At 45.0% G+C, this 13,737-nt stretch overlaps 1 protein-coding gene across 1 annotated transcript in view; it reads left to right on the top strand.

The window, feature by feature from the left end:
- The window catches only part of sspo (SCO-spondin), a 75,701-nt gene extending 63,463 nt beyond the window's left edge, over positions 1 to 12,238 (top strand). The window contains 12 exon segments of the mRNA XM_070435689.1: positions 918 to 1,121; positions 1,309 to 1,493; positions 1,940 to 2,067; positions 2,249 to 2,391; positions 4,541 to 4,587; positions 4,977 to 5,141; positions 5,829 to 6,037; positions 7,164 to 7,259; positions 8,643 to 8,703; positions 9,081 to 9,211; positions 9,725 to 9,875; positions 11,958 to 12,238. Of these exon segments, the coding sequence (XP_070291790.1) occupies positions 918 to 1,121; positions 1,309 to 1,493; positions 1,940 to 2,067; positions 2,249 to 2,391; positions 4,541 to 4,587; positions 4,977 to 5,141; positions 5,829 to 6,037; positions 7,164 to 7,259; positions 8,643 to 8,703; positions 9,081 to 9,211; positions 9,725 to 9,875; positions 11,958 to 11,980 (1,543 nt within the window). The 3' untranslated portion in view covers positions 11,981 to 12,238.
- The last annotated feature ends 1,499 nt before the right edge of the window (positions 12,239 to 13,737 follow it).

Genomic DNA, 13,737 nt, shown 5'->3' with positions numbered 1-13,737 from the left:
TAATCAGAAGAGGATTATCTGACATGACTGATGAAGAACGGTAAAGTGACCTGTTGCATCTTGTATGGCCTATTTCGTGGAGGCATCCTCACAGAGGTAACACCTATTGTTTTAGTCTACCTTAATAGTGGGGAGACAGGTAGCCTAGTGGTTCGAGTGATGGACTAGTAACCGAAAGGTTGCAAGATCGAATCGCCGAGCTGACTAGGTAAAAATCTGTCGTTCAGCACCTGAACAAGGCAGGTAACCCACTGTTTCTAGGCAGTTGTTGAAAATAAGAATTTGTTCTTAACTGACTTGCCTAGTAAAATATCAAAAATAGTCTATTGACGCACAGGTGCATCAATCTAAATATCCCCATCAAAATCCGTCATTTTAAGCTAGAGATATCTCGTTTTTTTTGCATGGGCTGCGTCTCAATCCACCGCATCTGTGGTGGAAAGTGGCAGAGCTACATCGTGATTGTCAGACTATGAGACATCCTGATAATTGTTCTTCTCACGAAAACGGCTCTAGCGTCCGAACGGTTTGGCCTAATATGACCACTCTGTGGAAAGATGAGACTCTCACAAACACACAGCTGTTCTCTGTTTTGCTTTACGACCCCCACAAGGGTCACGGGACTCATCTGAAGGTAACCCGGTACCAGTTCAAAAAATATATGGAAGTATGGAGGTAGTTTTGTGCCAACAAAACAAAAGAGGTTAAATCTGTGTCCAAAAGACTAAAATATTTCCTGAGCTTTCTTATATCTCATTTATAGACACTTCAAAATCAAATAGCTAAATGATCCATGGTGTGAACATTTTAAAACAGTTCCATATGTTAGCTTAGTAGAACCCCTCCCCCAAAAGGCTTAGACTTTTAGAGGTTAATTAACAATCTATCCCTCTCTACTCTGTCCCTGTGTGCTCCAGTGTGTGTGAGAATGGCACCCTGGTGTGCACCGACCTGCTGTGTCCCATCTATGGCCCCTGGGGACAGTGGAGCGCCTGCTCAGAGTCCTGTGGGACGGGACAGAGGATGAGGATACGTCCCTGCAATGACACAGAAGGAGGGCCACCCTGTGCTGAGACGGTCCACACTGAAACATGTGTGCTGCCCCCTTGTCCAGGTCAGTGACATACAACACATGATACCAAATAATATGGTTGGTCCCACACAGATGACATCAACATTTAAACAAGTTGGAGTTTATCTGTTTGTTAGTTGAAGAAATGATCATTCTCTCTCTCTCTCTCTCTCTCTCTCTCTCTCTCTCTCTCTCTCTCTGCTCTCTCTCTCTCTCTCACTTTCCCTCTCTCTCTCCCTCCTTTCCAGCTGGTGTGTGTTGGAGTGAGTGTGCGTCGTTGGATGTGAGTGCAGCGCCTCGTGTGGTGGAGGGGTGTCAGTGCGTATCAAGACCGTCTTACAGGAAGCCCAGCCTGGGGGACAGGAGTGTCCTACTCCCTTAGAACAACACACTGCCTGTCAAACCAACAGCTGTCTACCAGGTAACACACACGACACCAGGTTAACACACACAACACCAGGTAACACACAGGACACCAGGTAACACACGACAGCAAGGTAAGCGACAACACGACACCAGGTAACACACACGACACCAGGTAACACACACGACACCAGGTAAAACACACGGCACCAGGTAACACACACGACACCAGGTAACACACACGACACCAGGTAAAACACACGGCACCAGGTAACACACGGCACCAGGTAACACACACGACACCAGGTAACACACGGCACCAGGTAACACAAAAACTTGAAGTTGAGTATGCTTTTATTTTAGAACTATACAGGTGGAAAGTAGAGACATATATCATCATACATACTTGGTACGCTTAATAACTTACTATTGACATATTGAAGCACACTTGTACTGAAGCGTACTGGTCCTATGTATTGACATGAAACTTGTGTCCCTGTGCAGAGTGTCCATCCAGCCAGGTGTTCAGCCAGTGTGCTGGCTCCTGCCCCTACAGCTGTGAGGACCTCTGGCCAGAGAACCAGTGTGTATCTGGACCCTGCATCCCTGGATGCACCTGTCCCCCAGGCATGGTCAGTACGCTCAGGCATGGTCAGACGGTGACAGTCTGCTTATTACTGAGTAACGCACATTTCCATACAATGAGAAAAGATGTTATGTAGTTACCAGGTCAAAAGATGACTGTAATGGACACTAATCTAATCTAACCACCACTCGTCATCTATGTGTCATCTGATCGTCTTCCTTGAGCAGGTGCTGTACAACGGATCATGTGTCCCTCATGATGCGTGTCCCTGTTCTCCGCACTCCCTCCCGGGGACCCTGAACATGACCCTGGATGACCCCGAAGGAGAGGTGGCCTCTGGGACGGTCTTACAACACCAGTGCAACACATGGTAATCAACACCTCCATCAGTAGACATTTTTACACAGTTACTTACTCAAGCTTGTAGTATACTGTATCTTCAAAATGGTTGTAAAGATATGCAATCCAATTCCATGATTGGTAGATTTGATTGGGGATATGTAGCTAGCCTATTACATGTGTTAAGAAGTCATAGCGGTTGATTGACAGATATACAGTTGAAGTCGAAAGTTTACATACACCTTAGTCAATTACATTTAAACTCAGTTTTTCACAATTCCTGACATTTAAGCCCAGTAAAAATTCCCTGTCTTAGGTCAGTTAGGATCGCCACTTTATTTTAAGAATGTGAAATGTCAGAATAATGGTAGAGAGATTGATTTATTTCAGCTTTTATTTCTTTCATCACATTCCCAGTGGGGCAGAAGTGTACATACACTCAATTAGTATTTGGTAGCATTGCCTTTAAATTGTTTAACTTGGATCAAACGTTTTGGGTAGCCTTCCACAAGCTTCCCACAATAATTTGGGTGAATTTTGTCCCATTCCTCCTGACAGAGCTGGTGTAACTGAGTCAGGTTTGTAGGCCTCCTTGCACACACACGCTTTTTCAGATCTGCCCACAAATTTTCTATAGAATTGAGGTCAGGGCTTTGTGATGGCCACTCCAATACCGTGACTTTGTTGTCCTTAAGCCATTTTGCCACAACTTTGGAAGTATGCTTGGGGTCATTGTCCATTTGGAAGACCCATTTGCGATCAAGCTTTAACTTCCTGACTGATGTCTTGAGATGTTGCTTCAATATATCCACATAATTTCCCTTCCTCATTGATGCCATCTATTTTGAGAAGTGCACCAGTCCCTCCTGCAGCAAAGCACCCCCACAACATGATGCTGCCACCCCGGTGCTTCACGATTGGGATGGTGTTCTTCGGCTTGCAAGCCTCGCCCTTTTTCCTCCGAACATAATGATGGTCATTATGGCCAAACAGTTCTGTTCTTGTTTCATCAGACCAGAGGACATTTCTCCAAAAAGTACGATATTTGTCCCCATGTGCAGCTGCAAACCGTAGTCTGGCTTTTTTATGGCGGTTTTGGAGCAGTGGCTTCTTCCTTGCTGAGCGGCCTATCAGGTTATGTTGATATAGGACTTGTTTTACTGTGAATATAGATAATTATGTACCTGTTTCCTCCAGCATCTTCACAAGGTCCTTTGCTGTTGTTCTTGGATTGATTTGCACTTTTCGCACCAAAGTACGTTCATTTCTAGGAGACAGAACGCGTCTCCTTCCTGAGCGGTATGACGGCTGCGTGGTCCCATGGTGTTTATGCTTGCGTACTATTGTTTGTACAGATGAAAGTGGTACCTTCGGGCATTTGGAAATGGCTCCCAAGGATGAACCAGACTTGTGGAGGTCTACAACTTTTTTCTGAGGTCTTGGCTGATTTCTTTTGATTTTCCCATGATGTCAAGCAAAGAGTCACTGAGTTTGAAGGCCTTGAAATACATCCACATGTACATCTCCAATTGACTCAAATGTTTTCAATTAGCCTAATAGAAGCTTCTAAAGCCATTACATAATTTTCTGGAATTTTCCAAGCTGTTTAATGGCACAGTCAACTTAGTGTATGTAAACTTTTGACCCACTGGAATTGTGATACAGTGAATTATAAATGAAATAATTTTTTTGTAAACAATTGTTGGAAAAATTACTTGTGTCATGCACAAAGTAGATGTCTTAACCGACTTGCCAAAACTATAGTTTGTTGACAAGACATTTGTGGAGTGGTTGAAAAACGAGTTTTAATGACTCCAACCTTAGTGTATGTAAACTTCCGACATCAACTGTACAGTACCTAGACCTGAAATACTGTACAGTATTACACATCTTTGGAATGTAACTGATCGTCTCGGCACCCAAAACCAGATCTTGCGTGCTGGCCAGCTACATTTATGTACAGTATTTATGTCTGTCACATGAGACTATGTAATGGAGAGACTGTCAGATTCAGACGTGAGGTAAGTCATTTCATCTTTCAGCCCAGGGTTTTGATACACAGCTAATAGACTGAGGGACTGAGAGGCATGATTGTTTGATTAACTGCCTCTTTGAGTTTCTCATCTTTGGATGCTAATGTGTCAGGTATTTATCAATCCTTTTCTCCCTCTCTTCCTAAGTGTTTGTCAAGGAGGAGTATTCAATTGTACCGAGGACCCATGCAATGGTGAGTATAGCTCTTCGACCATGTTTTAGTAGCTGTGTACAGTGTTGACCTGATACAGAAGCCAGTGCGTGTAGGGAAACTAGAAATCTGCTCTGCCAGCAAGTGCCAGCATGTGGCATATGATAACACTGTAGTTTCCCACCGTAACAAAACTATCAAATTAAATGATATGTCCTCTACTAGACTATCAACTACCGACCATCACCAAAGGATTTCAGTGCCCGAATCCCTCTGTGAAATGACCCTCTTTTATAATGGACAGTATGCGTCAGACCAAATATATCTCTCCCTCCTCTTGCTTTCTTTCTCTCACACTTTCTCTTCCTCTATGCCTCTCTCCGCCTCCATCACTCCTTCACATCCTTCTCTTCTTCCATGCATGTCTCCAGTGGACTGTGAGTGGGGTAGTTGGTCAGAGTGGAGTCAGTGCTCAGTGAGCTGTGGTTCTGGCCAGCGGAGCTCCAGACGGACCGTCTTCCAGCCTCAGCAATACGAGGGGGCAGAGTGTGAGGGCCCGGCCCAGCGTACGGCACTGTGCAGGGCCCCTGATTGTGGTGAGTGTCTGAGGTCTAGTATGTAGGCCCTAAGTGAGGGACTGGGGCTGCATTTCATTCTAGGGCAGTGTGTTCCATCCCAGTCCTCTGGGACCCCTATTCGTTGCACATAAAGGTAACTGCCAAAATAAAGGAAACCCCAACATAAAGTGTCTTAATAGGGGGTTGAGCCACCACGAGCCGCCAGAACAGCTTCAGTGAGCCATGGCATAGATTCTTCAAGTTTCTGGAACTCTCCCATAAGTGTTCAATTGGGTTGAGATCTAGTGACTGAGACACACACAAACACACACCCTTTAAACCCCCTATTCTCCTCTCAGACACCTCTTTCAAAGTCACTGAGATCTCTTCTGCTAGCCATGGTAGCCAGAATAATGGGCAACTGGGCATTTTATACATGACCCTAAGCATGACGGGATGTTCATTTATTAACTCAGGAACCACACCTGTGTGGAAGCTGCTTTCAATATATACTGTACATTGTATCCCTCATTTACTGAAGTGTTTTCTTTATTTTGGCAGTTACATGTATTTGTTCTAATGCAGCACAAACACCACTTGATGTTAAGTTGATTTGTTGAATCAGGTGAGTTGGAGCTATAATTAAACATTGTCACTGTCTCCCCCTCTCCTATTTCTTGTTCTTCCTACAACTCTCACTACTTCCCCCTGCCCCTCCCCCTGTAGCCTGTCCCGATGGAGAGAGGTGGAGGAAGAGTGTATCGGAGGCTCTGTCTGTGTGTGAGAGGAGCTGTGCAGAGATCTACCTGACCTCGCCACTCAACTGCAGCGCCACCGAGGGGTGTGTGTGTAAGGAGGGGCTCTACCGAAACGCAGATGGCCTGTGTGTGATCCCCGCACTCTGCCAGTGTGAGGACCAGGGGATGCTGAGAGAGGTACACACACAGACAAACAAACAAACTAGTATGTTTATGTACACTTACATACACCCACAAAGTTACATCAACGAGTACAATTATATGCACCTATGCACATAAACAGACACACACACCAGACACACACACACACCAGAAACACACACCAGACAGGCACACACACACCAGACACACACAACTTAAGGGCCCAACATAAACTCCTCTCCCTCCTGCACTGCAGATTGTACCTCATTGTTTTTCCTCCATTGGACTCTCACTCCCATCCTTCCATTCCATGTCTGTTTACCTGCACTCCATTCAATGCCTTTGTGTGTTCATACATAAAGGAGGGCTAGTAACGATGATGGATTGTGTGAGTGTGTGTGTGTGTGTGTGTGTGTGTGTGTGTGTGTGTGTGTGTGTGTGTGTGTGTGTGTGTGTGTGTGTGTGTGTGTGTGTGTGGTGGTGTGTGTGTGTGTGTGTGTGTGTGTGTGTGTGTGTGTGTGTGTGTGTTCACACACAAAGGAGGGAGGAGTAACGATGATGGACATGCCCCCTGGGGCACATTAAAGTACAATGGCCCACTATCAATAACGCAGGGAACTGTTGAAAGCTATTATAGTGCTACAGAAATTAACTGCACCACCTCTTTAAAGACACATAATAGGAATAGTTAATGAGAATATATTATAGGAAGGATTAATCATGTGATGACAGGGGGTCGTTTTCTCCTCTTTCTCTTTAGTTGTCGTGAATAATGTCCATGAAGATCTTGTAGAACTCTAGAAGTGTCTTCTCTTGTCCTTATAGTCCCATAAACTCTCTGGCACCCTATTCCCTATGTAGTGCAGTACCCCATATGGCTCTGGTATAAAGTAGTGCACTATATAGAGAATAGGGTGCCATTTGGGATGGATAATAGACCTCAGGTTTCTCTGCTACAGTACAGTAGGCCTAGGTTATAATCAGCCACCTCAATCATTAGTGGCAATAGCACTGTAATAGCCTCTGAAAATGCAATATATTTATTGTCGGTGTGTGTGTGCATGCGTGTGCGTGCATGCATGCTTTTATGCGTGTGTGTGTGTGTGTGTGTGTGTGTGTGTGTGTGTGTGTGTGTGTGTGCGTGCGTGTGTGTGTCTCACAGGCTAGCTCTGAATGGGAGGAGGGCTGCTTGGTGTGCCGCTGTGTGAACGGGCAGAAGCGGTGCCAATCAGGATGCCCACTGCTGCAGTGTGAAGAGGTGAGAGATAAGAAACAGCACTTTCACGGACATCTCAGTTATTCTTACAGCTGGAGAAATTCCCATAAAACACCAAAAGGTTTGGGGGGTTGTGTGAGTTACAGCCCAGCGCTAAATCAATATGAAAGTACTTAAACAAAATAGTCAGTCTTTTTCCCTTTCTCAGTTGACTGTTCTCACGCCCTTTAAATACCTGGGTTCTTCACCTCCAGATTAAGAGGCTATCGCTAGTTGGTTATCAATAGATACCTCTCCTTGAAATAACTGGTTTCACCCTCCATTTTTCCCCCTCCATTTTTTTAAGTAGCTACAAAAATAACACTTACCTCCCCTTTGCTTTCATATTTTTGTTGGAGTTTTTCTTATTATTTTTGTGCAAGACAAAACATAACATGCCACCTGGTGGCAGACAAGGCATATAACATCCATGAACAACAAATTCAAACAATAAAAGACGAAACAATACAAACAAACAATTCACAAAAGCACAAAGGGCAATAATAGTGGTATAGTTAGTTTGCCTCCTTTACGACACCGGCAAAGTTGTGATGTGAGCTTGGGCAAGGAAAATTTAACAAAATGGGTACATCTATCGGACCTGTATCTACCCTTTACAAGAAAACTCCACCCAAAAGCTATCTTTTGGTATTACTTTCATTAGTCCATGGTTGATATACTGTAGTCCCTAAGTGTTTTTCATGTCAGCGATCAAGTTTTCAAGATACTGTATATAACTTTCAAAATACAGAAATACAACTGGTATGATGCATTTTGCATCATATGATGCAAAACGCAGCATCAAATGATGCAAAATGCATCATACCAGCTGTATTTATGTATTTTGAAAGTTATATATCTTCAATACTCGCTGACATATAAAACATTTTGGGACTATATCAATGGACTAATGAAACAAATACCAAAAGATTTTGGGTGGAGTTTTCCTTTAAATAACTGGGGATCACACTTACATCCAGTTTAAATAACCAAGGCTCCCACTTACCTCCCCTTTAAGTGGCTGAGCTCAACTTCAGCCTCCCTGGGGCCGGGGCAGGCCTGGAGCAGTGCATTGTGGAGGGGTGTGGTGATGCACTTGCTCCTGTCAGCAGACCTCTCCTGGAAGATGATGATTTATTCCTGGAACAGCTTTATTCTATTCTCAGAGCGAGACATGATGGGGACTCAATTAGTAAGCTAAGATAGTGACAAGTCTTTTCTCCTTTTCCTACCCTCTTGTCTGCCCTTGACCTGATCCTCCCTCTCCTCTCCTCCCATCCCCATTCGTCCACTCCTTTCCTCCCATCCATTCTCTTCTCTTCTCCTCCCCTCTCCTCCCATCCATTCTCCCCTCTCCTCTCCTCCTCTCCTTTCCTCTTATATCAGGGGGAAGTGAAAGTGGAGGAACCAGGCAGCTGCTGCCCAGTTTGCAGGAAGGAGTTCCCTGGTAAGAGTTCAACATAAACAATGCTTAGTCCTTCTCTTCCTGTATTTCTAAAAATATTTTGTGTGAAACAAAGTGCTTTAGGTCCTAAATTGTCCACAAGGCATGTACAATAAGACAGCATTTATCTCTTTCAATGTTGTATAATAGCACAGTTGGTGAGGGGGCATTGAAAGTCAATGTGCCTTTGGAGCTCTCTCTCTCTCTCTCTCTCTCTAGAGCTCGCTCTCTCATTCATTAACTCAACACAAAACCCTCTTTTATTTTCTCAACTCCCCATGCTGCCCCCATCATTATCCTCTTCCTCCGCCGCTCCTCTTAATCTCCCTCTCTCCCTTTATCTCTCTGCCCTGTCCTATTTCCTCCTCTCATCTTACCAGGGGAGCCCGTGGCGGAGTGTCGCCGTTACACGGAGGTCAGGAACATCACTAAGGGAGACTGTCGTCTTGACAACGTGGAAGTCAGCTACTGTAGAGGGCGCTGTTTGTCCAAAATTGACGTCATTTTGGAGGTTTGCTGATGTTGCTGGCTTTCACCCACTCTTGTGCACTGGGCTGGGATGCAGTGTTGCAGACAGAAATGTAATATGTAGAGTGGACCTGATTCCCTATCCTGTAAAACAGAGAAAGCCATGTCTATTCTATACAATACATTTCTATGGGAATTTTGTGTAATGTTGCAATAGACCCCATTTGTGTGTTCTTTTCACCAGTTGAGGTATTGGCACTTCATCCAGAACAGAGAGATCCTAGACCAATCAGCCCAGTGATTTTTGTTTTCCTCTTAAACTCCCGTGGTAGAAAAATAATCTAATGGCATCACTGTGAAAATGTGAGCAAGTAAAAACAAACATGATCTCAGCTAAATGTTTCACTACCTTCCGTTACCATGGTAGCTAAAATAGCTGGTGATTGGTGTCAGTTTCAGACTCGAACTCACACCTCTCTCACGCACGCGCACCCTTCCTTTCTCTACCTCTCCGTCCCTCCCTTTCTCCTCCTTCTTCCCTCCTTCCCTCTCTCAGGAGCCTTACCTCCAGTCGCTGTGTGACTGCTGCAGCTACCGGTTGGACCCTGAGAGCCCCGTGCGCTTCCTTAGCCTCCTGTGTGACAGTGGGGAGAGTGAGCCCGTCGTCCTGCCTGTCATACACAGCTGCGAGTGCACCAGCTGCCAAGGTGGGTAGAGTACACTCTGACGCAAACATTGACCCCTGCTTATCACCTCATCAGTAGCCTCTTTAAACCTCCCCCACACCGACAGACAAACGCATAGCCTACAGTACATGACCAGACACTCACATACACACAAGCTGATGTGCACACACAACCAAGACTGGAACATGAATGTGCCAAACAAAACACACACACAACCACACACAACACACACACACAACACACACACACACACACCACACACACACACACCACACACACCACACACACACAACACCAACACACACACACACACACACACACACAACACACACACACACACACACACTTCTCCCAACCCACCCACCCACTTCCTGCCAGCGCCCATGCTGTTAGTCATGCTGTCTATCAGTCCATCACGGCCGACCGTCATGGCCACTCTCTCTGTCACTCACACCCAGTTGCAGTCACACTGTCCCTCGCTGTCTCTTCCGCTCTTTGTCATTCTCCGTTAATGCACTTTAAACACCATGATGGCTGCATCCCCCCCGCTGAACGTATGTTTACGTTTCCCAACATGCATTATTCAATCCGGACCCCACTTAGAACAACCAAATATTGTAGTCATCCATAATAAACATGTCTGATTGCATTAGCTAATTTGATATTTATATCACAAGGCAATTTACAGCGCTCAGATTCTTCAATAATATAGCTGGGATGGCATTGCCTGCTGACAGATTTTTTATTGGGGAATTCCATGTTTAACATGTGTAATAAAATAATGTATGTAATACATTCTCAGTGAACACTACATTTTACCCTACCCCTTTTTCTCCCCAATTTCATGATATCCAATTGGTAGTTACAGTCTTGTTCCATCGCTGCAACTCCCGTACGGACTCGGGAGAGGCGGAGGTCGAGAGCCGTGCGTCCTCCGAAACCCGACCCTGCCAAGCCGCAATGCTTCTTGACACACTGCTCGCTGAACCCGGAAGCCAGCCGCACTAATGTGTCGGAGGAAACACTGTGTCAGCGTGCATGCGCCAGGCCCGCCATAGTCGCTAGAGTGTGATGGGACAAGGATCTCCCGGCCGGCCAAACCGTCCCCTAACCTGGACGATGCTGTGCCAATTGTGCGTCGCCTCATGGCCGGCTGCGATACAACCCGGGATCGAACCCGGATCTGTAGTGAAGCCTGCATCGCGCGCATGTTTATTTTCTCCTCCCACACCAGACGCAATCAGGACACGTAGGTTGAAATATCGAAATGAACTCTGAACCAATTATATTGATTTGGGGACAGATCGAAAAGCATTAAACATTTATGGCAATTTAGCCAGCTAGCTTGCTGTTGCTAGCTAATTTGTCCTGGGATATGAACATTGAGTTGTTATTTTACCTGAAATGCACAAGGTCCTCTAGTCCAACAATTAATCCACAGATAAAAGGGTAAACCGAGTTTGTTTCTAGTAATCTCTCCTGCTTCAGGCTTCTTCTTCTTCTTTGGACTTTATATGGCGATTGACAACACACTATAAGGTGCATTACCACCACCAACTGGACTGGAGTGTGGACCTCAGTCCATCTTTAAATCACCCACGTGGGTATATGCTCTTAAAAACCAATGAGGAGATGGGAGAGGCGGGACTTGCAGCGCGTGAAGCTTCACAGATAGAACCAAGTTCTATTTTAGCACCTGGCTACGCAGACGCTCGTTGACGCGCGCGTGCAGTGTGTGGGCAATGATAGAATAACATGTATGTGTCCATTTATTTTGCAAAACACTCGCACACGCGACTCGGGCGGTGTGGTCAGCATGTGAGACCGCTGCGCCACTCGGGAGGCATGAAGACTACATTTAAGGAAAATCACAGCTGCCAATCTGTGTTACTCTTGATATCAATCAAATGTATTTATTTATAAAGCCCTTTTTACATCAGCCGATGACACAAAATGCTATACAGAAACCCAGCCTAAAACACCAAACAGCAAGCAATGCAGATGTAGAAACACGATATATGATAATTTGGCATTGTTATTACAAAGCAATTATCTTCAATACCTCTTATTTCATGGGTGTGTTTGCATTCTTTTCATACACAGGGGGAGATCTGTCCAGACGCTGAGTGTGTGTGTATAGGCCTAGTGTGTGTGTATGCAGAGGGTCAGACAGACAGACGGGTGGATAGACCAGGTGTCCTGATTTCCTGTGGTCCATAGTCATTATATGACTAGATCAACTATCATAGAGTGCCTTCTGAAACTCTCAAATCCTTTACACTGTATCAACAATCATAGAGTGCCTTCTGAAACTCTCAGATCCTTTACACTGTACAGTGTTTTGCTACTTTTCTAATAAATCACTAGTGGTTTTTATGAAAACATTTTCTGTTTCAATGTATTATTCTGTAAAATATATATACATATTTAAAGATTATGTAGTATTATGTTTGCTGCTGAATGTGACATCTATACCAGTAGATTTGGTAAATCTATGCACATATCCTATGCATGTCTCTGTGAAAAGACTGGCGTGTAAAATTTAAACAAGAGGTCTCAGAGAGAAAGAGAGCGAGAGAGAGAGAGCGTTTCACAACGGAAGGCAGGCTGGAAGAGCTCACTGGGGGACGCTTACATGAGACTACCGCGTGACTGTGTCCTCTCTCCTCCTGACTAAATAAGGGAGTTGGAACGAGAGGGAGGAAGCTCGCAGCCCCGCGGAGCGCTATTGATCCCCTCCACTTCACATTACCGCCTTAATAATAAAATACATTAAAGTCTATCAGGACAGCATGTGTTATTGTGTGCTTTTTTTTTGTATTTAGTTAAGAGGATACTGTGTATCGGTTGGGAGAGTTGCGCTTCATGCTGTAAAATGACATCAAAGTGGATCAGACAGTACCAACAACATGCATACTGCACGCGGGGCGCGCCCTTTGTCTATCGCGCACTTGTGACGAAAGGGGAACCCCACATCCAGTGCTCTTGCATAGGCAGTGACGTGTCTGCTGGTCTGAAGCCCCTTCATTATGAGACAGCTGAGGGTGAAGTCCCAGCATCCTTCCATGAAATGAACAAAGCGCACAGTCTCAAAAAAGCGCATTTTGTCAAAGAGGTGAGTCAACGCATTGGATTTTCGATTGCAATTTCACCTTTAATGTGGAATTAGACTCACAGCCTCACACTGAATAACGACTGTTGTGTGTGCCAGTTCGGTGAAAACCTTAGCCCACGCAGTGATGTCATGTGGGTTAGCCTACACCTGTGAATGTAAATGCAGCTGCACCTGTGTGGACTGTCACAGACACCTAACCGTTTGGCAACAGAGGCAGCTGTTTGGTTTAACCTATTTTAAACCAGATGCTGTTAGCTCTCTGTAGTTACAGCAGGCAGTTCTTCAGAATAGTCGCATCTCTTTCCCTTTGTTAATTCGCCTGCGCTGCTTCTATGCTAGATGGGCTGAATTAATATAGGATATTTATATTACTGACCACATAATTATCAAAATGATGATTATATGTAATGGCTGACGAGGTTGTGCTTTCTATTGTCAGCCAATATTTCAACAGTTCTATTTGCCGACGACGAAGGGTTAAAGAGGCGCAGTCGCCACCACTGGTAAGCAGAAATCATCAATGTTGAGCGCACAGACCACTCTCCTCCAGAGCGATCACATCTCAACGACCTAGTACGGACGTTACCCTACGTTTTCTTCAACTAGACTACTGGTTTCTCTCTGTTGCTTCCATCGGGTGCACGGAAACAGGGAAGAATAAGGCCAGTAGAGGAGAAAAAAGGACGCAACTATGGCAAAACCAAGGTTCCTTGGCAGGCTGACCGACTCCCCCTCCCCAGAGTCTGCAATGACAAATGACAAGAAGTA

The sequence above is a fragment of the Salvelinus sp. IW2-2015 genome, linkage group LG27 (assembly GCF_002910315.2).
Source record: "Salvelinus sp. IW2-2015 linkage group LG27, ASM291031v2, whole genome shotgun sequence".
NCBI classification, from domain to species: domain Eukaryota; kingdom Metazoa; phylum Chordata; class Actinopteri; order Salmoniformes; family Salmonidae; genus Salvelinus; species Salvelinus sp. IW2-2015.
Note: the sequence above shows the minus strand (reverse complement) of the source record. Positions and strands in the feature narration are given on the sequence as shown.